The sequence below is a fragment of the Motacilla alba genome, chromosome 11 (assembly GCF_015832195.1).
Source record: "Motacilla alba alba isolate MOTALB_02 chromosome 11, Motacilla_alba_V1.0_pri, whole genome shotgun sequence".
Classification (NCBI taxonomy): Eukaryota; Metazoa; Chordata; class Aves; order Passeriformes; family Motacillidae; genus Motacilla; species Motacilla alba.
Genome location: NC_052026.1, coordinates 6,646,119 through 6,670,649, shown reverse-complemented (window position 1 = coordinate 6,670,649; position 24,531 = coordinate 6,646,119). Strand labels below are relative to the sequence as shown.

The window sequence follows — 24,531 nt, the reverse complement described above, 5'->3', positions numbered from 1 at the left end:
ACATTACAGAGCCAATTAGACCCAAGAGACATTTGCAGAGTGCAGACACAGGCATGGAGAATCTAAAGGATTCCAGTATTAGATAGCAATATGATTTTTTTTTTTTTGTATTGCACTGACAAACACACTTTTTTATTTTCCTTTTAGAAAAATTAGGACAAGGAAGTGACTCTCCTGTCACTCACCATGACAGCAAAGCACAATTAGATTGAGTGCAGCTCTTAGTGGAACTCGTTGGCCATTGTGCATTATGACATATTCTTAATTTTTATGAATTTAAATGGTAGAGCTGTATAATCTGTAATTTCCAAATGATTTTCAAGATCCTGGGTACTTAAAGTTTTTTGACAGTTAAAAAACTTGTAGGTGGGTTATGGAGAAACAAATCACAGAATCCTAAGCTTACACTCTTTTAAATTGTTTCCTCTTCTACATGATTTACTTCTGGGGCTGACTGCTTCTGTTTGTCTTTTCCAAGTAATATCTGTGCTATGCAGTCAGCAACTTGGCAGTTTTAGAGCTGTTCTGCAGTCTGAAAAGGAGCAGTGAAGCAGAGTGGGGTGTTGTTCACTTGATGCTGCTGCAGGAGCCACTGGAAATCAGGAAGTGCTTGCCTGCAGACTCACAGATGAGACTCATGCGCTTTCCAGTGCACTGTCTCCCATGGTTTGCACTTTTTCTAACCTGTGTCCAAGTTCAGAGAATCCAGAGAATGCCTGGGTATGAGCCATCAGTGCAGCAGGACTTCATTTTGCACAATAACTGTTGGAGAAAAGGGAACAGAGTGTCTAAAGCTTGGTTTGATGTGCTCCTTTTAAGAAGAACCTGTGTGAAGCTTTATTTGCCCTATTCCTTTTTAAAAGGTACCTGGACAATTACCTTTGTGGAAATTGTGATGACATACACTCCACCCTGTCCACTGGTTCCAGTAATGTTTTTTCAGATGCTGCATTCAAGTAAAAGGGCTAATTCAGTCATGATCTGGAAGCTTTTTGTGGAATACTTACTGTTCCTCCAGTGTTAATTGATCATCACTTTTACTTTTTTAGTCAATATTTGTCCATGTTCTTATTAGTATTAATATAGTACCTACAAGTTTATATAGTGCCAAGAGCTGTGAAATAAATTAACAGATCTTCAGTAGGTTTTTTAATGGTAATTGGAGGAGACTATTCACAAAAGAGTTTAAAGAGCATTGCCTTTATTCTAGAGAGGGCAAGCCTACGTGTGCTCAACCTCATTGGTAGCTGAAATGTGTAGATGACATTATATGCACAAAATTGAAGTATTGCTGAATTGTGCTGCTCTTACAGCTGTCTGCAGAGGCTGTGAGTAGATGCAGTGACCAGGGTGCCATTTGGAAATGGTCTTCAGTATCTTTGCAGATCTCCATTCAATAGGTTCAGCTCGTAACCTGTCTTCTCAAGTCTGTTTGGATGCTGCTAGTCTCAAGTACTTCTTTCATCCTTTGAGGCTGTGAAATAATACTTTGTTTTAGTCTGAGCCTCCAGTGTTGCAGGTTGATCTGCATCAGAGCTTACCTCTTGATGCCCTCGGAGCAGCAGGTACAGCTAAAGCTTCGTGTTTGTTTGGTTGCATTGGGACACTGCTGCACTGTGCAGGTGCTGCTTTTGTAGTTCCTCTTGTCTGTTAGCATAGGCTGCAGCACAGGAGCCACAGTCTCAAACCCTTGCTCAAAATTTCCATTAATGATCATGTGAGCTGTCCAACTGACTTAAATTTGAACAACTTGTTAATCTTTTTGTGTGTACTTTTTTCAGTTCTTTAGCAGTTTTAAGGTAGCATGTTTGTGACAGTGCTTAGTGAACTGGGCTGGGATCCAGCTTAAAACCAATCTTTATTGTTGACCTTTTTGCCCTTTTTTTTTTTCCCCCTCCTTCCTGGACTATTTTTCATCCGCTGTGGATCCCTAATGTGGTTACAAATGTCTGTCAGCAGATCCTGTCGGCTTTGGGAGGATGAGACAGTGGAGCTGAGTCGCAGGAGCCGGGGAGGGATGCTGCTGAGTTTACTCAGGACTGTGGCTGAAAGCTGAACCACAGCCTGCAGCTATGTCTGTGAGGCAGGTGTCACAGCTCATGGCAGTTCTAAGCCAGTTAAGCTTAGGTTTTGCTAGCAGCATAGTTTTTGCACCATAAACTCCATCAAAGCTTGCAAAACCTGCTTGAGATGTTGGGCTGCTTAGATCATAGGAGTTCTGTGCCTGTGCTGGTCTGCTGCTCTCTGGGTACCTGAGTGAGCCTGGCTGTGGTGTAGCCACACAGATATATTTACCTGACCTCAGCTGAAATACTAGGTTTTGAGTTCTTATCTCTGTCTCAAGATGAAGTTACAGGACATGGACACTGGCTTGCTGCCAGTGAAGGATGAGATCTTACTCTGTGTTCCTTGCTTGCCCCACTTTAGTTGCTTTGGAGTTAGTGAACTCACTCAGCAGAAGACATCCTGCTGCCCATGGGGATTTTTGCTGTGTAGAATTCTTGAGCTCCCCAAAATAATTTTGGTCAGAACTTAGTATTTCTTTATTGATAAATAATAGTTATGTACCACTTCTTCTGCAAAACTGCAAGACCCACAGGTGTGTACACGATTAATAGAAAAATAGTAGGTCTTCACTTGTTTTCTAGTAAAGAAAAGTAAAAATTGTGGCAGTGTTTCTGAGTAAGATTTTTTTACTTTAGGAAAAAATGTTTGCCATGATTCAGATTTCTTTCTCTCTTTTCCCGCATATTCTTCCCAAACACATTTCTTCAAAAGACAAAAGTTTCCACCCAAAGGGGGTTTTATGTTAATAATTTGTTGGAATGTAGCATTTTTGAGTAATATGATTTAATAAATGCATATGAGAACTCAGAAGTGCTTTCTTCCTTTTGCATTAGATCATACAGTGTGCCAACAGACTGAAGAATTTTTAATAGTTTTATTTCATTTTTTGATTGAAAATGGGGCTCTAGGAAAAACAATTGTACAAATGTTAATTCTGTCTTTCTCCATCAGTGATTGCTGTGTTCTAGGCAAGTATTGTGTAGTTTCCTAGAGGAAAAAATGAAAATTCATTTGAAATGTTTATTTTTTTCTGTGGCTTGTTACATCCTTGTTACCAAGAGATGATTAAATATTTGACCACCCATTAGTGTTCTGTAATGTAAAGTGGTATGTGAACTGGTAATTTCATGGGTAAAATTTTAGTGGTTGGGGGTACAAGAGGGAAATCTCATGCATGAGTTGCATGGCAGAGAGGGTTTTGATACTGCAAACATTTCCAGATGGAGGCAGCTCATGTGCATGTATGAACCACAGTAAATACTTGAATGTGGAATGTTTAACATTTAGAGCTGTGCAGAGTTGGAGTCACCTGAAGGAAGTCAGTAATGGAAATGATGTTGGATTTATCATGAGCCTTGCAAACATGGATCTGCATTTCAGGAAACCAGCATACACTGGTGGAAGGTTCTGAACAACAGGACCTAGGTTGAAACAGAGATAGTTTTACAATCCCAAATGGCAGGGACAGTCTCCTGAAGGCAAGTCATTGGTTTTAGACTTTATTAGACCCTTACTTTAATTACCACCTCATTACTTGCTTCGCTTCCACAAAAAGTATTCTATACTGTCATTTTTCCCTAAGTAACTGGAAATGTGATTGAAAGGGATGTTTAAAGTGAGACTAATTCAAGATTAAATAGTCACAAATTATATTATTGCTACATGTAAACAAATTACTTGCATATCTGATTTTATTCAGATTACTTTTCAAGTGGTAAATAATGCTTTATCACTTATATAGTGCTCTTACATCTTTAGAGTGCTTTTCTCACATTAATTAATCATCATTAAACACTCTGAGGTGGGTAGGTTAATACTATTATCCCCATTTTGCAGATGAAGAAATGTAGACTGAGAGGTTGTGATTTGCTCAAGGCCATATAGAAGAAACAGAATCAGAGCTGGGATTAGATCTGTGTCCCTAGCTTCTAATTTCAGAAGACCAGCCAGATTGTGAGCCAGAGTTTTGAAGCAAAGTGCTCACATGTGCATGTAGAACCAGCAGACATTTGCTTGGCCTAACTTGCAGCTTGTTTAAAGGGAAACTTTGCTTTTCTGCCTTGCTTCACATTTCCACCTTCATACTTGCAAGTGCGGAAATGGCCTCTCATTCATTTAGGACCTCTTCCTAATTTGATGCAACAATTTTATTTTCATAATTTTCATTAAATTTAACTTCCACCTTGGAAACTTAAAAGTTTCTACTTGTCTGGACTTGAACATAACTATATGGCTGACATAGAGCAGGTTTAGCATTGGTACCCCCAACTGCCTGCAGGTGATATCAGGACCAGCTCTGTTGCTTAAACTTTTCACAAGCTGAGACATAAATAAGGTTCTGACCTGGCAGCTTGTCTTACTGCTGTTCAGAAGGGATGAGGGAGAATTACCCTCTGTGTGCTGAACCCAGCACCTTTGTAGGCAGTGCCCAGCTGCTCAGCAGGGAGAAACACTCACTTGCATGGCCCCCACCTTGAAGAAGTACCTGAATAAAACAGCGTGGTCTGGGAATGGAGAGGAGGAGACCTGTTTGTGCCACCACTTTGTTAATCAGAAACACCACAGAGAATTATATTCCGCGGTTAGTAATGGGAGCACCTGCAGGAGTAACGGATCAGGAAAAATAAGGGGCAGGAAGGAAGTGCCCTTGTACAGGAGGGTGAAAACCTGCTGGGGTGATGTGGGATAGGTTAGAGACCCATGGCACATACAGGTAAGGATCTGCTTTGTGCTACAGCATCCTTCTTACCTGTGCTCATTGCCAGGGAAATGTTGGAAGTGACTGTAGAGCCTGGCTGCTGAGTTAGGAGCTCTGGCTTCCCTTGCCAGCCCTGAGCAGAGTCAGTGGCTGTAACTCAGCCTGCAGAATCAGTGCACTGCTTTTTCAAACTGCAGCTTGCTTGAATTCATGGAAGGGGTTTTGAACTCTTTGAATGTAAGATGATGGAGAAGGTAGCATATAAATAGATAGGGAAGGGAGAATGTGCTGCAGGGAGAAGGAATTCTCTGTCTTTGGTCAGCTAATGAAGTCCTTGGCTGGATGTTAGGAGCTGCCTGGGGGTGATTTGGAGTCATTAGCCTGCAGTCTGCCCTGGGATCACACTGGCACGGTGGAACTGGGGACACCTGGGACGTGATCACAGGTCTAGAGCTGATCCTCGTGCTCTGCTTGCGACACCTACAAACGAGGGATTCCCTAAAAGCAGCAACACAGGCATCCCTAGAAATAGCTCAGGCATGTAGCAGTGAGAGCAGAACAAGCACATAATCTGCTGGAAGGGATTGGGTTTAATCCAGCAGGAATTTGTGCAGGGATGGCCTCTCCCCTGTCCCCAGGGGCTGCTTGTGGAGCTCCAGGTGTGGTTCTGGTGGGTCAGGGGCTTGAGAAGCACTGCATTTTAACAACTTGCTGTTGGTGGAAAGGGACGAAACAAGATAGTTGCTTATTTGCTTTCTTTTAAGACTATGGAATATGTTTTCTGACAGTGGATCCTGTTTTAATAACCAGACCCATGATTAGGTAATGTTAAGTCTGCTGCAAGAGTAGTTTAATAAATATTTTAGTATGCAGATAAGCCACTGATAACGATGTGCATTCACAAACTCATACATTTTTATGCCTAAAAGGGGAGAATTCAGAGTTTGTTGATACCACTTCACTATGATGCCTTAAAAGTAAGGCATACTTGGTGGCACTAGCTGTCCAGGTAAATTGAACTCAAGTGAATAAACAAGCAGGTCATTTATTTTATTTACCCTAAAAGGGTTTTTCATTCTTTAATTGTAACTCTGGATATAAATTACTTGTGGAAGGTAGGCTAATGATTTTCCTGTGTTTGATTAAAGGCAAAGAATCAAAGATTTGTTTATATATTTATCTATTTGTTTCTTTGCTGTGATAAGACCAGTTGTTATCCAAACAGTGGGACTGACCTAATAAAGGTCATATGCATAATTGATCTCCATCTGTTTTTCAATATTTATTCTCTCTATTCTTTAATAGACTTCAGTTCCAGAAGTGCAGCCTGCAACATTTTTAAGGTGGTATATTTTAGCACTTCTGTAAAAGGTCTCATTTTATGATGGCCACTGAAATGAAAAGGTTTGCTGTTGGTTCCACCCTTTGGTATCCCTTCAAGAGAGATTATATCAAAGACGAAGAATTAAATTAAAATTGATTGGTGTTATTGATTTTTCTCTCTTTTTTTTTTTTAAGGGGGATAAAGGGTGATGGAAACAGTATATGCCCCTATGCTGTTTTCTGATGGACTATTTCTTAAAAACATAAAAAGCATATGTGCCCAATTTACATATTTACTAATTAAAAAAGCTTCCTGGAAACATTAAGTAGACTATCTTCTGCAACCTTTAACATTGTGGCTAATGGATATAGCCTGGAAATTTTCATAGAAGGTCCTCTAAATAATGTAAATGATTATGAATATGTAACTAGTTAATATGCAGCTACGAAAGGATTATCATGTAGAGGTTAATGAACATGCTGCTCTTATGGTTTGCAGGGCTTTTCTTTTTGTGCTTTCAGCTCACTTCATGCATGGAAAGTCATGTATTGGGAATGGAAAGCTTCCTGTCTTTTCCATCTTCATCTGTAATGGGGCAATTAAATTGAAACTTTCTTAAAGGATTTCATAAACATTTTTGTATGCTAAATTATGTTGTGTACTTCACAATCACTGCCAAATGTGAAAGGATGAAGGATGTGGATAGAATAGGCTTGGACTCCTTGACTTGTTAGTGAGGGGCTCCAGTGTGCCTTAGCTTTGTTACCAGACAATTTATGTCTTCTGCAGAAACTTTACTCTTAAAATGGGCTTCATATTAATAGTATGAATTAGATTTCTGGCTTGATGTCCTGTACAAGTCTGTGTATTTACTCTCAAGCTTAAAAATAGTTGCCTTGCACATTAAGGAAGATATTTTGCTAGGCATTTGATTTGTAGGAGTTTAAAGCAAATGATAAATTTAAACTTGGCTTATGTGGGATGAGCTACCTGGCTGACTCTCCTGATGGATTATGAAATAACATAACCACAAATGTAAAGCTGATCCTTTTCATTTAAGAACTTTGCTCTGTTTAAAGAATTATTAGCTCACAAAGTAGTCCCATTTTTTTTGCTCCTACATGAGTAGGAAGTGCAGGGTCTGAGATCTGTTGTGCAAAAGCTGCACATATGCTAACTGAAAAAAAAAAAGTCTTTCATTCTGTTGCTTGGGAAAAAAAAAAGAATTATCTGCTCCAGTGATTTCAGTGGTACTTGAATGTATGTTATTGTTTTCTCTGCAAATTTTCTCATTAATTGCTTTCGAATGTTAGCATTATTTTGGCTATAGGAAAAACGAAATTTGTAAAAAAAAATCTAGAAAACGCTTATATTGAGAAGCTGTCTAGACATATTTAACTGCCTCATGGCTTCATTGCATTTCATATAATTGAATGAAATTGTTTGTGTTGTATTTTTGGTAACTATTATTCAGAGATCAGAATATGTTTTGAAAGACAAAATCTCCATGTAATTGTGGCAGAGAAGGTCACAGGTTTCAGCATCCTGCCTGTTTGCTATATATAGTCTAAAACATTGCAGTTAAAAAAGATAAAAGTATTTAATTTTAACAATGTGCTTTATTTTGTAAATTCTTTTGCATCTCTTGGGAAAGCCTGTGGCATAAGGAAGTAAGTGAAATACCTTTTGTGACACCCAGAAAGAGAGAAGCTAGCAGCCCATCATGGTGTCAAATACCCATGTATTTACACAGCACAAAGTTAATTTGGGCTTTTTCAAGTTAAAGTGGCCAGTGGAGACTTTTGTTGATGTACTGATAGAGGAAAAATGTTTTTGGTGCTGTGAGATTCATTTGTTTTGCTTTTTAATGACTGAGTATGGGAGTTACATTGATGTCTTGTTATAATTTATGTTGTTTTCTTATTCTGCAAACATGTAACACTGAAAATAGATCGGCAGATTGCACAAACTGCTACTTATCTCAGATCCTGTGTCACGTAATAGTTATGGAGCAGGTATTGTACCAAAATAAGAAGTGAAAAGCTGTAATTTTTTTCTGTGGTTATCGCTCTGCATTAGCCTGTGATAAAGTGTGCTGCTTAAGAACGACCATTCACACGCCTTTGCCCTGACAAATAAAAATGTGGAGAGAGGCAGCACCAAATCTGTAAAGCTCCTGTTCTAGTTTCTGATGCATTGACATTGCAGCTGTGTGCTTAGCTTTGTTTTTTTCACGAGTAGTTATCTGTTTTAATGACAGGTGGTCACTGGCTGCCAAGAAAAAATCCAGCACTGGTAAGTAAAAAAAAGTCTACATGTCTAAAATACTGATGAGTAACCTGGTTATGTTTTAGTAAAGTATTGTTGTTTATTCTGATGGGAGTCAGATCCTGCTAGCCTGTTTTGGGGTTTATAGTCAGTGATAGCTCAGAATTGTTGCAATGTACTTTCCTTAAAGTCTATTTATTTCTCACTGATACAATTAAATTACAAATACAGTGAGTCTCAGTGTTTATACTTCTGCCTGAAAAACCTATCTCATCTGTCATTTTTGCCCAAGTAACCTTGTTGGGTGAATGCTTAATCTGCCTGAATGGTGAAAAGGTGCTCCCAGGGTAGAATTATTGTTGTTTTCTAACTAGGGAGCGAGTAGGGAAATTCCACTTGTCCCCCTCCATGTGCTGAAACAATGTGGAAAGTAATGTTTCACTGATACCTCTCCCCCTCCCCAGTAAAGTACATGCTAAAGCTTAGTTTTTAATACTTAAAATAAATGGTTTGATATATAAAAAAAATTATCTCTGGGCATTTTTTTCTCTGTTGGCAATCTATGGTTAATAGAAAACATACCTAGTAAATAATAGTTTTGGATGGCATCTGAGGAAAATGTACATTTAATGGTGAATGAAATCTTATATTATGAGTTACTGTGAGATATAACAGTTGATCTTACAGATATCAAATTACAATATATCCATGCTGTGTTTACCATGATTTTACTGAGAGAACAACAGGAGCTGTCTTGATTATTGTCTGCAGGGTTATTGCAGAATCACAGCAACTGCCCCTTTAGTGGTGAGATTAAACCTTTGGTTATACACCATCAAGCATATAATATTTTAAATTTATTTTAAGAGGCTTTTTCTTCATGCCTGAAAGATCTCCAAGCAAATAATTTATATTTAGTGTGTATCAAATGTTTTTAGTTTAAATGCACATAGGCTGCAAGCGCTGGATAAGAGGAAAAAAAATCAAGGCAATCTATACACATCATCATATTAAATTCTGACTATTGGCTCGCAAAAATAATCTAAAACTAATATGTTTCATTTATGTTTAAAATTCAGAGGCTGCATTAATTTTCAATAAGGGAAATATTGAAGTGCCTACTGGTGCTGCTGTGGTGAAGGCGGGCAGAATATCTCCAGCTCATGCACTTTCTCAGGAGCTTTGCAGTGTCTGTGCCCGCTGGCTCCCACGTGAAATTCTGCATGGACATTATTCCATTCAGAGGCAGGGCTTTTCAAAAATAAACTGTTTGGCAGAAGGCTGCAAAATTTGAACAGATCTTTGAGCATTTGGAAAACTGTGACAATTATTTTCCTTTTTACAAGGGCTGAGGTTTGTGGAGTGGCCCGGGAGTGTTGGTGTTGGTAGGAGGAGTTGCTCCTGTGTTTGCTTTTATGCAAACTCTGGCAATGACCCCATGAACTTGGGGGTTTTGGCCACAGAAACTCTAATGGAAAAAACCACTTACTGATTTCTTTTATAGAAAAGCAGTTTGTATAGCATCCATACAATCTTTATTTCATAAAAAAATTTAAAATTTACTACTGTTATTTAGATCTTGATTGTGCAAGAGCTGAGTGCTCTTATTTCAACTGAATAATTTGCTCATTTAAGACCTTTGAAGTAGTCAGTGACGCAGAAGGATGTTGAATAGAATTGGGTGAATAACAATAGGGTCTTAAAATGCTCAGCTTCAGTATATTTCCATTAAATTATTTTCTTTTCCATTTTTCAGTGCACTTTTTGAAGTATATTTCTAAAGCCATGAATCCAATAATGGGTTGGATATGGGATTAATAGCTAGACATGCATTTCCCCTTCTAGGGACATGTTCAGTGCTCAAGTCCCAGTATTCTTCCTCCCTGTTCCCTTTGGTTCTTCACTGCCTGTTGTGGCAGACTGTAGCATGGGCACACCCCAGTGCTTGTGAGAGCATCAGCTATTTGTGAAGAGAGAGCTTCCTTCCTTAAGTAATGCTGTTTGAGGCCAATTATTTAAAATGATCAATTTAAATTTTCTTTATCTGCATGGCCTAGATCAGGATGACCCCACTTTTAGAGATTGCCATGGTGAGTGTGTTTGCTCAGCAAAGGGCAGCTGTCCCAGTACAAAAAGCAGGATGCTTTGCTTCTAAAGTAGCACAGCTACTGTGGCAAGTGATTTCTCCTGGACCCCGATCAGATTATTCAGTAACACGCAGCAGTCAGACCTTAGTGTCTTCTTTTCAGGTTAATGAAGAAATGTTGAGTGACTTTCAGCCATGAAATGATGGAAATGTTTAATCCTGCTATGAGGGGGGGATTTTAATGCCAGGCTCTTCCCATGGAGTCCTCTCCTGCATTGAGACATGTGCCAGGCCTTGTTTTTCAGTGGCTGCTTGGAGTCCATTTCTCAAACCCAGATCTCTCGAGGGGAAGGCTGGGTTCTGTAAATAGCATTAAGTAATTGATTGTTATTGTTGACACCAAGTTTTCATTATATTCCTTCCTCCCCCAAAACGTCTCAGTGCATTTTGCTAAGATTCATGAGTTTGTCCTTCTTCTTTGAAGGAAGTGAATTATGTTTTCACTCTTATGTGGGCAACAGACAGAAAGACTTGCCTAAAATGTCTGGGAGAAATCTGCTGTCAGAGCAAAGCAGCAGCAAGCATCTTTTGTAAATCAGTTCTGTGGAATATGGTTTTAATGTCCAAGTGGCATGAAAACCTAAATTCTTTTTTTCAGGATGAGTTCAACAACTTAAAATAGGTATAAAATAGGGTGGTTTCACCAGAGTTCAACTGTGAAGCAAATGAGTCAAACATAAGAGTATCAGATAATTTTTCAAAATGAATGCTGAAAAAGATTTCACTCTGCTTATGAATCTAAGAAAATCAATAGTAATATTTTGAGAGTTGTGTTATCAACTATGACATTCATTTTTCAGCACATTTATAGATTGCTTTCCTGAATCATCCTCAGAAAACCTGTAATTTGCATCTTGGGGTCAGCATTGTTAAGTGTGCTGCCCTGTGCTTTCAGTTGCCTTTTATTGCAGAATTTACTACCATATATATGTTTATTGTTTTGAAGTACAAGTAAACAATATCATCAAACCTGACATTTATATGCCAGCTACTTCATGGAGGAGCTGATTTCTGACCATCTTTGGAATGGCAGGGGTCCATTGAAAGACTTTTTCAAGGCAAATATAAGTATTTAAGAATGCCTTTACAAAAGAAGGCTTTTTTAGAGGGAGTGTAGTTGCTTGTTTTGCACACAGTAAAATCCCTGCAGCCACTGAAACACTGTTTCTTGCAAAGTCCTGTGAAAAGCCAGGTGTCTGCCATGGGAATGAGTACCTTGTCCCAGTTCACCAAACCATTTCTCTCCTGGGTAGCAACATGTAGCATGAACCTTATTTACAATTTAGATGGAGACGTATCAGAAGGGATGCTTGAAGATGTGACAGAATCCTGGTGGTTGAGCCATCTTTCAGGAGTGTTGACTCTTGATAGGAATACAAAGTTCACGGGAAAATCAGAATTAATTAAAATTTTGCTCATTTATGTCAGCTCAAACCAAGGTCAATATATGAGCTCTGTATTGCAAACGATAATTTGAAGAATTAGCCTCTTAAAAAGCATAAACTGGATTTTCAGTTCTTTTTCTAAATATTGGTGGTGTTATAACTTGGGCTTGAACATGGAGTGAGATAACTCCATATCCTACTGAAAGAACTGCTTCTTTGCACTATGAAAAATTCTTATTCTGAACAAGATGTGCACAATCTAAAATAATCATTTACCTATCTTAATACACATTATTAGAAAATGATCTAGCTATTATGTTTGTCATCCCATGTCTTTTATAAATGAGTTATTAATCTGTCAGCTGTATGTGTTAGAGTAAAACAGTTCATTTTTGTCTAGTTTTGGTGTGGTTTTGATTTACTGGCAGAAACCCATTAACTCTTTACTTTACCTGTGAAATTGAACTAACTTGAATTTGTCAACAGGAAGAAGGTGGAGAGTGATTATGAGGCTCTTCAGGAGCGACTCCAGACATTGCCTGACAAGTTGTCCTATGATGTCATGGTATGTACATGGCAGAGGTCACACAAGAAAATGGGCTAAAACTGTTAAAACCTGGGCTGCCTCCACTGGGGGTGAGGTGTTAGTCAGGTTGCCAGTACATAGTTATGTTACATTTATTATGATAATAGTTATACCTTTGCTTTTGTTTCTTTCTCTTTTCTTTGAAATCCATTATAAATTACAGTGTTACTGACAACTGAAAGCTGATGACATAAATGCTTAACACAAAACCTGACATGTTTGATATGTAAATCTATTGTATAGAAAACGATAATTATGACTGAATTACGGTACTTAGTCATTTCCTGAGAAGCAAGTGGCTGTAGTATTTCCTGATTCATGGAAATAAACCCTAGAACATTGATTTTTACATAAAAAGGTGCTGCTAATTTTTGTTCCACCAATCTTCCCATTGACATACCGATCTTTTCTGGTGCTCTGAATCTTCCTTAACAACTGCACAGCTCCCTGTGTAAAATTCGCCCTGTTGGCTTGCACTCACTAAAATTTTGAACAAATTGGCTTCCCTTTCTTTTTTTTTCCTCTTCCTTTCTCAGGTTCAACTCAAGATACATCCTTGAAGACAGGGAAGTTGTACTGCACATAACTGAGTGGCTGATTTCAGCACTCAGTGCCTGACTGCTGTCTTCCTTGGCAGCCTGGCTTAGATACAGAGTTGAGTTTTTAGTAAGACAGTGTTGGAGTACACTTCACCATGTGGGAAAAGGGAGGGTTTCAGGGTTTCCTTTTGCTCTGCTGGTGATACAGCTCTGGTTTTTGTGTGTAGTCCATTTCTCGTGTGTGTATGTGTGGCCACATGATGTAAAGCATAGATTGTGTTGTTTCAAAGCATAGAAACTCTGTTTTTAAAGAAAGCTTATTCTTAGTTGAAGCAGCAATGTTAACTCACATCTGTTACTTTAAATGCATAGAAACAGTTCCTATCCTGTTAGACAAATATTTTCATGTGCTTTTAATTTTGCTTTCATCATTTTTGGGGAAGAGTGAACAGGCAGCTCATGCAGTCTGCTACTTTAAAACCAAGTCAGGGAGGGCACACGAGTAGGAAAAGCACATTCTGCATAGTCTTAGTGTCAGGGTCCTGCCTGCTGGAGAACTGTTTCCAACACTGGGACCCTCCTGGATATGGCAGAGTGAGAGAGGATTGCTTTCCAAGGAGACAGGTCCACTAGGCCAAGTGCTCTGCTTCAGCACAAACAGAATGAGAAAGCAAGTGGCTGTGCTGAGGAACTGAGGAGGAAGGCAGAAGAGTAATGTAGAGGGAGATGATACAAAACCATCTGAGATAGATCTCTTTTTACCCCAAAAAGAGAGAGACTTGATGTGGATGTGGACTTTATACCACCTCCATTTTAGATCTGATTTGATTTTGGTTTCTGAGTTTCTTGGTGGTTGAAGCCCACAGGCGGCCAGGCAGGTGGCAGTGGGCCTGGGGGTCAGAATGCCCGTGCTGGCCCAGGGGGCAGGCGTAGGGGTGGCCAAGGCTTCTCCACACCCAGAGGACTTGCCCAAGCACTACCTGTAAAATTTGGGCAGTAGATGTCTTAAATCATAAAAACAGTGTCCTGGATGTTGCAATGCCTGTTAAAATGGGGGATTCATATTTTAGGAAGCAGATGTAAAGTTCTAAAATGTGATTGTCATCTGTGTACTCCTGCCTGAAGTGTCCTGCTTTTATCTATTGTCCTTGTGCCTGGAGAGCAGTTAGAGGGTGAGAGTTGCTTGTGGAGCATCCCTGGGAGATTGAGGTTTGCAGCCTGGTGAATGACCCAGCAGAGTGAGATTAAACACTCTGTGGTCCTGCTGGGAGCCCCAATGTCTTACACTGGAATTTCTGGGTGCTTACTATTAGGAAGACAGGTTCTGAGAAGAGCAGCTCATCTTTGAGTTGATCATACCTATTTAAATATTTCAAAAAATTTCAGCAAAGCTAATCTGGCTTTTATTAGGAAATGAATGTAGTCTGCATATAACTCAAATAATTTTGTATTATCGAGGTTTGTATGTTCAGATGAAGTGAATTTGTTTTGCAGGTAAGCATTCAGCTGTACTGTAGTTCTGTGTCACAAAACAAGTTGTCTGGTGAAATTCAAGTTTTCAGATTTTTTAAGTACAGTACTAAATTCAAATGGATCTGGTAATTTGAATATTTATGGTGGATTATTCACTGAATAGCTGTTGTAGAATTTTATTTTTATAAAATCTATGGTTTACTTTAAAAAAAAAAACAACAAAAAAAACCCTTTAAACATGTATGACTTGCTAAGTTTTATTTTCATTAGTGATGTCTGTGTATTTGACAGGTACCTTTTGGTCCTCTTGCCTTCATGCCAGGAAAGCTTGTCCACACCAATGAGATCACTGTTCTGCTGGGGGACAACTGGTTTTCCAAATGCTCAGCAAAGCAGGCTATTGAGCTGGTTGAGCACAGAAAAAAACGTATGTATGTTTCTGAACATGATTTAATAGTTAAAATGGCATTTTCACTGTTTAACTTGAATTAATATATAAAACTAGTGATATCCATGCTGTTCTTTTTTTTTCCTTTTTATGAGCTCACAAACAGAAATCCCATTCAGGTGTAATATTAGCTTAGCACCTTATCTTCCATCCTTGCTTGAAACATGATTGGATATGTCTAATTAGGAAAAGAAACCTAACTAAAAACCCCCTTTCACTTTTTTTTTTAATGTAACAAATGCTGTGTTCTCTTCCAGAAGGAGGAGAAGTGGACACTGCCTTGTGCTTTTGCTCTTAGTTACCTTATTCCCTATATTTTGTTCCCTTATCTTGTTTCTTATTTCTTTGCCGCTTTGTCCTGTGTTTTGGTTGTTGTTGGGTTGGTTTTTTTTTTTTGGTGCCATTTTTTTTTTGGCCATTTAGTTTTCATTTTTTTTTCCTCTCTCTCTGCACATACTTTGCTCCTGCTTGTTGGTTTTTATGCTTGCTGCTCAGCTGCATTTCTGCCTTCTTCCCATTATGTTCCTCTGGTGTGGAGTGATCTCCTGGATCTCCCCAGATCTGGTGCAGTTGATCACTACCAAATTCATCTTACACAGAAACCCATCACAGGAGCAGTTAGGCAATTCCTGGGTTGGTTTCTAGCTCTTTGTAGCTGCTGTTGAGATCTTGGCTTTGAAGAGCCAGGACCAGAGCAAGAGCTGTGCATGGTGCACTTTGGAACTTCTTTATGGTAGAAAATATTTGATGTAAATGTCAAGGAAGAAAAATCACAACAAAATGGAAAATAAAATACCCTTTTAGCCTTTGTTGTTTGCTTCAGACAAGCATTTGAGTTGATTTTTTTCATACTGGTTTACCTGTGATCTGTCCCATTCCTCAGTGGGTGCTCACTGCAGCTTTGCCCTGTGTATATTACAACTATAAAAAACTATACATATACTATACTATATTACAACTATATCCATTTACCCTGGATTTTTGTTTGAGTGCAGCTATCCATGTTGCTGCCTGCAGCAGAATACCCTAGAGGTTCCCCATCTGAATAAGGGTTTTTTTTTCCAATTCTGTGCAGGCAGTATTAATGTAAAAAAAAAAATGGAGGATTTTTAAATAAAAATTAATTTACTGTATGACTTTAAAATACTCCTTTATGAAGAGCATTACCAAAAGTATGTAATTTGTATTTTACCTATTATCTTTCTTAATCTGGTTCTCCTGATACAACTTTGCAATTTTCTTTCTTACTGAACTGAATCTACATTATTTATTGTGACTCTTGTGAGATCTCAGGTCCAGATCTTTTTCTTTGATCATCTGATATTTTTTTCAGTGCTGCAGAATACTTTTGTCACTGTTACATTCAGTGCAATCATTTGACCTTTGCATAGTAGGTGTTTGAACATTAAGTAGTCTGCTGGGAGACGCACAATAAATGCTGGATTCTTTCCTTTATGATCTTTTAAATTGCATTTAAAATACAAACTCAGAAAGATTAATTTCTTTCAAAGCAAAATAGTCATTGATGCTGGATGTAAACCCTCCATTCAGCTGATAGTTCACTTCAGCTGTGTGATGGCTGCCAGTGGGAGGCTCCAAAACACTGGTATTAACTAAAAACTTTTTTTTTAAGGACTGTTCTCAGTTTTAGATGGTAGAAAACATATTAGTACATATGATTCTGAAAAAGGGTTACTTCTTTCCTAGATACATTTTCGTCCCTTAAAAAATACAACTGACTTAAACTCTTTAACCATTTTCATGCTAAATGAATGCAACTTAGAGAATATTAGAGATTTTATTAGTTTGTTCTAAGGAGAAAAGTTATGTGGGTGAAAGACCTGTAGACCATTGCTATGTAATATGAATTGGCTGCTTGTGGCACAAATTTGCAAGCCTGCTGTTTGGCAAGTATTATTTTAAAGTCTCTTTTGTGTGTTTATTGTACTGCAGTTACTTTCACAGGTGTGGCTGTACTTTCAGTGGCATTTTGGGAGTGTAGTTTACAGGGTGCTGTGAATTGGGCATTATCATCACATTGACACAATGGGATTTGATTTTTTTTGTACATAATCTTTTTGTTTTGGACTTAAATTCCAAGAGTAGGTCACACACACTGGCAAAAGAGGGCAGGCTGACTGCAGGGGATTACACTGCCAGCAGTCCCCAACGTCCTGCATGCCAGGCAAGGTCCTGAGGGGGCAAAGCTTTTTTAAGCATGTGTTTAAGGCCAGTGTGTACTTAAAGGCTTTGATGTATAGGAATTGTGGGCTGAACAGAGCAAAGAGAGGCTCACGCTGAAATAAACCTGGCTGTATTTGTTGACGGTTTGTTTCTTCAGTGACCTACATGTTTTTTTTATCCAATATTACTCTGTTTAATTTAGATGGGTGTTTTTTTCAGAACTAGCTGGTCAGATCTGTTCAGATAACTGAACCAAACTTAATTAGTACAGCCCTAGTAATTCAGTGCTTTAGCAGAAGTTAGGACTATAAGGAAATAAAAACAAGACATTTTCATTGCACGTCGTCTCTCGTGTCTCGCTGTGCTGAATGGTGAGGAGTGGGAGAGCATCTGTTCAGGGTTCAGGTTGTCTAGGTAGAGAGGGGTAGGAGATTCCTAGAACAGTTTTGGGTGTTCTCCCTTGGTGGTTCTGGGGAGTTTTCCTTCTTGCCTTTGGCTCATGTGTGGGTCTGTGTGTTGGAGACCTCTGGTCACCAGGGCTGTCCCTGCTGGCCTTGGAGCACCCCAGTGCCTTACAGGTAATTGAATCAAAGCTCACAGGACATTCTCTTTACAGCTGGACTCCTTCTGTGCTTGTTGGGTGCATACAAGAATGGAGGGATGTGAATTTGCATGCTTAAGCAGCAGTAGTGCCAGATAAATCAAACAATATCAGTGAGGATAAGCCTTGGAAGTTAGGGGTAGCAATAAGAGTGTACTATATATAAAAGCTTTAAATATTACTTAGTACTAATTAGGTCATCCTTTTTGTCTTAGTAGTTTTGTTAAATTTGCTTTTTAAAAGAGAATTAAGTGAAAAAATGTTTGCTTCTGTGGAATAGAGAAATGCCCAGCCACAGTAGATTAATTTCTTGGGTAAAATTTATTTAATTGAAACGAATAATTGAAGGGTGACTGTACTGAATTTTAAATGCACTTTAGCTGACATAGCTGTAGAAAGCCCTATTTTGGGGATACGTTTCTGTTTGCTTAGCTTTTGATTTAGATGCAAATTGTTCAGCACTGTGATTGGTTGAAATGTATTTGGTAAAATTTGGGACAGTCACTCATGTCAAATGTTACTTTTTCATCAAATATTGATCGTGTCTTCTTGAATAATATTTGAGTTGCAGTAGGTCTTTAATTCGCTGTGCATTTTTGTGACATTCTAGGTATTTAGTTAGTTCCAAAATCGTTAATAAATAGAGTGAAGTTTATAGAATTGCCAAGTATGTTTTTAATTGTTTTAAATTCATTGCAGTTCATTAAACCAGGTAATACAGATAATGGGAAACACTTCACACATATGTTTGTGTGTAAAAATGTGAAGAAATAGTGAAGTAGATTAAAGGATATGCACACCAAATTCCATTAAAATAAAAGAAATTAGCTTTTTAAGTATGTCACAGTTTAGCACAACAATAATGCAATTGTACTTTTTTTCTCCTACAATTATCTTGCTTAAGGTACTTCATAATATTTCTGTTCTCCTCAAGGCAAGACTGTATTGTCTCAGAATTCAAAGAGGGAATAAAGATTCTTTTTGTGAATATGGGATTATATCTTTTACGTGTTTGTGATGATATAAATTACATTTCTTCTCTATATCAGTAATCGCATTAATTCTTTAAGATGGGAAATTTTTCATTACAATAGTCCCTGTGGTAGTTACTATAGAAAGAAATTAATAGATTTTTCTTGTAAATATTTGTGGATTAATTCAGTATGCTAGGTATTCCAAGTGTCTAAACATTTTAAAAGGTGGGAAATTAAAGCATGCACACAGAACTAGGAGTGGTTTTATTGTGTTAAAAATTTATCAGATAAAAAAAAAAATCCCACTTAAAGGAGAATTGTTGAACTACTTAGCAATTGTGTCTTCAGTATATGTAAGAATACCCTTGCAGTGTCATGCTGCAAATGAATTCATGAAATGAAAATACTGATTACATTAACATACAGTATTGTGATAGTCCCCAATTGTAAATTGCAGTGTGTAACCCCTAATACAAATATTTGTGTCAATCAAAATTGACCGATAGCTCAGGATAGAAGGTTTAAAAGATACCATTGTTTTAATGAGATGATCCGGGTGGATGAGGACCAGTTTGAATTTGTTCCTTATCTGCATTTCCAGAAAAAAAGGTTTTGTCGCCAAAACACGATAGGAAGGCTTTCCATTTCCCATCTGTGAATGAGTGAGGCCTTTAGAGGTTTTAATGTTTTATCCAAGGGTAAAAATATCTTCCCTGATAGTCTAAATAATGTAACACCAACTCGTCTACTCACAGATTTTGGGGTTGAGAACAAAAAGTGCAGGCAGTGCTACAAAAAGGTTCAGCTTTTGCTTTTTTGTATTTAAAAAAAATACACTTTTCTGCTCTTTTTCTGCACAGCAGAGAATTCTGTTCCACTGTGCTTTTAAAGTTGTTTTTTTTTTTTACAATTTTTTGTGATTATCACTTCTTAGTTTGATAACCTCCCTCAGTTCCTTCCTTACCCTTGTTAAGGTAGGAGCTGATTCGATGCAGTGCTAAGTGCTCTAAATTTGCTCTGCAGTTCCCAGGAGGTGTTTGGCTTCTCACAGGACCACAGTCTGGGTATTTTAACCAGAACACACTGGAACAAAGTGAGGAGAATAGACTCCTTTCTGTAAGTTACATACTGTGATTCAAATAAGCCCTTACCTTTTTTATGATTCTTACTGGGCAACAGAGGAGTTGTCTGAATGCCACCCTCCTTCATTTAGGAGGAATTTAAATGTCTTCAGATAATTCTAGCAATTACATAGGTGTGTGAACCTAAAAGAGAAATGCATTGCATTTACTTAGTGTTCCTAAAGCCAAATTGCCTGTACAAATTCTTACAGAAGAAAATCCAAATGACTTTGGTTTTGGTACCAAGGGAACATGGAAAACAGAATGAAGATTGTCTTTAAAGGGTGAAAAGCTGCTGCACAAAGGGTTGGATTGCATTTTAAAGAACTGGTGCAATTGCTTTTATAAGGAATGAATTTACATGTCTTGTTGCAAGCAAAAAAGAGCTTAAATCCATATATACAAAAAGTCATCAGGATTCTCTTTTTCACTCTTAAATCCATTTCTGGAAAAATGAACAGAAAAGAATAGAAGAACAGAGAAGGGTGTTTTGAAAAGCTTCTGGTAGATACTGCTTTCTTTTTTCTTACTTGTTACAAGTAACCTGTAATAGTTTGTTGGAAAAGCATTGGCTATAAAAAAATCTGTTGCTGATTAAATATATATTTTTTGAAAATACATTCAAAAATCCTCAGGTGATTGATATACTTATGCAGACTCTAAAAAGTAAGAAAATAAGTAATGCACTTATAATACCCATAATTTCCATGGTGAGAATATGGACTACTGAGGTTCTGCCTTCAGGTTGCACCTGCTGGATCTTTCACTGGAGGAACTGAGCCACTCTCAGTAACTGAGGTAGGTGGTTGTTCCTGGCCTGTATCAACACTGTGTATAAATAACTGTGTTTAAGACTGGTTATCTTCTGCATGAGAAACTGTGTTAGGCACCAAGAAGATCTTTACTCTAAATCTCAATTGCATACAGAATTCTTTGTTACACTTAATCTAAAATTTCTGTCCTGTCACCTATCCTCAAAGGAGATTGTTTCCTGTGTTATATCCATGAGACTCCCCTGAAGACCAGGTACATTAGGCTTCAGCTTCGTTTCAGTTTGTCCTGTTTCACAAAGTCTGACTTTTCAAAATAGATCAACCTGTTCTCACTATTCTTGTCTGTTCTTACTATTTAAATCCCAGTGTAACACACAGTTTCCAGAAGTAACTAAAATAATGTCTATGATTCCCCAAATCCTTATAGACAACACTCCAAGGACATTAGTGTCAAACTCAGATAATTAAAATTTGTATCCAGCCAAGCTAATTAACCCATTAAAGCCAAAACGCATAGATGAGAATTTGTGTCAGTTTGGCATTAGTACGTTGTCATGTCGTGTAAAATCTGGCTTCGCTGGACTTCATTTCAACAATATGAAATGTGTTCCCCAATTATTTTTTTTCCTCTACCAGTGTATTTGTAGCAAGCAGAGGGCTGCTTCTTAAAAATGGCTAATGATGGTATAAGGAAATCCAGTCAAGCCCTTTCAGATGAATAAAGGAGCTGGGAAAGAATGATCTAAATGTAAAGAAATCTTGCTGCCTGTAAATATGAAAGGCTGCTGTGCAGAGGAAATCTACTTATCATGATTTCTGGTTCGAATACCTTTTCCTTTTGGTGGTCCAGGAGAACAGTCCCAGAGGCTCTGGGAGGCTGTGGCACTGAATTGTCTTTCGAAGTGGTTTAGCTGAGACATGTAAATAGGAACTACATGGGTTCACCTGAAAGCCATGTCAGACTTTGCTCAGATTATTGGATGTGACAAAGTTGGACAACAGCCTCTGGTTCAATCCGTCTTAAAAGGCTCTAAGAAGCTTAAACCACGGGGTAGTAAGAGGAGGAGACTGTGGAACCTCTCTTATTCCACCAGTATTTTTATGGGGGTCTCAGTTAATAAAACCCCTGTAGTTTGTAGTGATTTGTTCCTAGCTAGTTCCTGTATATTCCAAAATTCAGTGAATTCCGTTGGAGGCGTTCAGAGTGCCGTGGCGAGTTCAAAACACGAGCCCCTGAGCTTGCCCTGTGGTTAGGTGCATGAGCCTTTTTCCAGGAGACCCTTTCTTTGCTGAGGGGTCTGACCAAGGGAAGGTCTCTGCTTTGGCCAGGCAGGAGCCTGGGTTTGGTTTTCCTGTGCCAGGGGAGGTGTGAGCAGCCCAGCAGCCTGGCTGGGGCGCGGGGCTGGAGCGTCGTGGTAATCCCAGCTGTCCTCTGCCGCGCTGTGTGGCCTGGGGCAAATCACTTAAACTGTCTGTTTCTTCATCTGTGAAATAGGAGAGAGTTATACTCACCTCCCTCGCAGGGCACTGGGCAGATTAGTTAATGCTTGTACAGCATTTTAAAATAAAATACTGTGTAACTGCTCGGTGTCCTCACCTAACGGAGCCAGCCGGTGTGCAGCCGTCCAGGAACAGCATCACAGCCTGGTGCTCCAGCAGCAGCATAGCCTCGATGGCTGCTGAACAGTGTTTAGATATGCAGGCAAGGAGTGAGACACTCGTGGTGGTGAAGAAACAGCTGAGCATCATGTTTACTATGAATGTAAGATAAAAAACACAGGAAAACTGGTCCCAACTATGTATATGCTTATGAATGCTGAGAATACGTTCAAGAGCTGAAGGCAGGGATGGGAGCATTTTGTAGAAAAACTGTCACTACCTCTCTTTTATTTGGACTCTGGAAGGTGTGTTAGACAACAAAAAAGCTGTGGGTGATGTGGATGTGAATTAATTGATAATAAAGCTGCTCTGTCTGATGGAGGATGGAGTCATGTAAGGGGAGCAGGACCCTGACTGCAGATGGAAGGAGCTGTGTCCTCTGCTGGGTCTGGCACTGCTCCAGACATCACATACTTTTTTGGAAGTAGTATTTCATCCAGGAGGCAATGCAAATCCATGGCTTTTTTTCAGAGAAGATTCTTAAGCTATTTCTTAGAAACAGCCTGAGGAATGGAGAATGACTGCACATTTGACACAAAGCGTGCTGTGTGGTTTAAAGGCTAATGCTTTTGAAATACCCTAGAAGTCTGAGCTTTGTCTTAGTGTTCCTTGTGGGAAAGGATGGACTTTGCTTGAGTAGCCTTTTCCAAAATCCATAAATTTCTTTCAAAACTATTTACTGCAAGTAATACATTTTTTAAGCAATTGTATTTGAGACAGTGTGAAATATCAACAGGGAAAAAAGCATACAATACTAAATATTATAAAACTGTGAGAGTAATCTCACACACGTGGTGGCAGTTGTATTTTGCCTTGACTGTTTCATGCATAATTCCCTCTGTGTATGTGAAGGGGAGGAGGGATAAGAACCTGTTTGTAGAAGTGAGTCAATAAGTAGGTTTAATTTTTAAGTACAAGTACAAACTCATTTTGTCTGATTAGATGCATTTTGTAATAATTTTGTGGTTATTATTATATTCTCACACATCCTTATCTGAAAGGCCTATCATTATAGGAAGTGCAATCTCTGAAACATTTACAACTCTATACATTACCAGAAAACTGTATGGGGAGGAGTAGCTGTGTATGTACTTAAAACTTTCCAGGATTAGCCCCAAGACCAGCAAGATACTTAATTAAATACTAAAATTTAACAGGCAAAAAGAGAGTTTAGAGTAAAAATATGTAGAAATACTCTGAAAATATTTTTTTAAGCTGGAGTATTTTGTGGTTGTCTTCTTCTGTAGAAATGGGAAGAGCAGGGTGCTCTGCTATATTTGTATACTGTGAAAATAAATAATTAGGGTGTATGAAGTATTTCTTCATGTGCTGCAGTGCTGGTGTTCACATGAATATCATTAATGGGGAGAAGCTGTGCTGAGGCAGGAGGTAGCTTAAAAAAGTTTCTTTGAGCGTGACTTTGATGACCCTGTGTTAGAGATGATCTCTTTGCCTCCTTCGTACTATTGTACGAGACATCTTCTTCTGTATTGCTTTAATGATTCCAGAAAGGAATTTTAAAATAGCAAATCAGCTTACTTCTTCACAAAGGCTTTTAGCTCCTTCAGGGTATATAGGACCAGTAGGTGCAAGGTCTTAGAGATCCTCAGTTGAAACTAATTTATGTAGTAAGTCTTCCCTCCTGAAAATTTGCATTTGTATTAGTTTTGAGTTGAACAAAGAGTGCAAGTCTATTAATATTATTAGTATAAGGCTTTAATTGTGCCCTCTTTCCCCCAGTTCTTAAGTCTTAGCAAAGCTGTGTTTCCTTTTCAGGCGGTTATGACCTTCTTCTTTTGCAAATTAGTTTGTTTTTTATGATAACTTTAAGGTAAAAGTGAAACTTAAGTTTTTAATATTTTATAAATTGCTGTTGAAAGGGTTCATTATTTAATTGGCACAGGGGGATATGGAAAGCAATGTCTCAAATGAACTAATGTCTGAGAACTGGGTAGTTGTTAAAGTAGGTTTGCAAAATTGCAGTGAAGCATGGTTGCCCAGACAGAAGAGCTGTCTGCCTTCTGCTGGGTGTTGAAAGTACAGTTATTAGGGCATGAGCATATTTCAGTTGTCCATCAGAACAGAAATGTTTGAACACAGTAAGAGGAATGAAGTTTCAAAGTATTTTTAACGGTAGGTTTCAAATACCAGTCTTAATTTTGTCACACTAAAACAGACTCTCCACCTGGTTGTTATTTTATTTGAACTTCTACTCAAAAAAGACAGCTTTTACTTCTTTTTACATTGACCTCACAAGTCAGCTTTTTGGCTTCAGACAATGTGCT

The 24,531-nt window shown here is 38.4% G+C and overlaps 1 protein-coding gene across 1 annotated transcript in view; it reads left to right on the top strand.

The window, feature by feature from the left end:
* The window catches only part of URI1 (URI1 prefoldin like chaperone), a 41,454-nt gene that overhangs the window by 3,468 nt on the left and 13,455 nt on the right, over positions 1 to 24,531 (top strand). Inside the window, exons 2-4 of the mRNA XM_038148012.1 lie at positions 8,350 to 8,384; positions 12,375 to 12,453; positions 14,778 to 14,913. Coding sequence (XP_038003940.1) covers positions 8,350 to 8,384; positions 12,375 to 12,453; positions 14,778 to 14,913 — 250 coding nt within the window. The remainder of the gene's footprint in view (positions 1 to 8,349; positions 8,385 to 12,374; positions 12,454 to 14,777; positions 14,914 to 24,531) is intronic.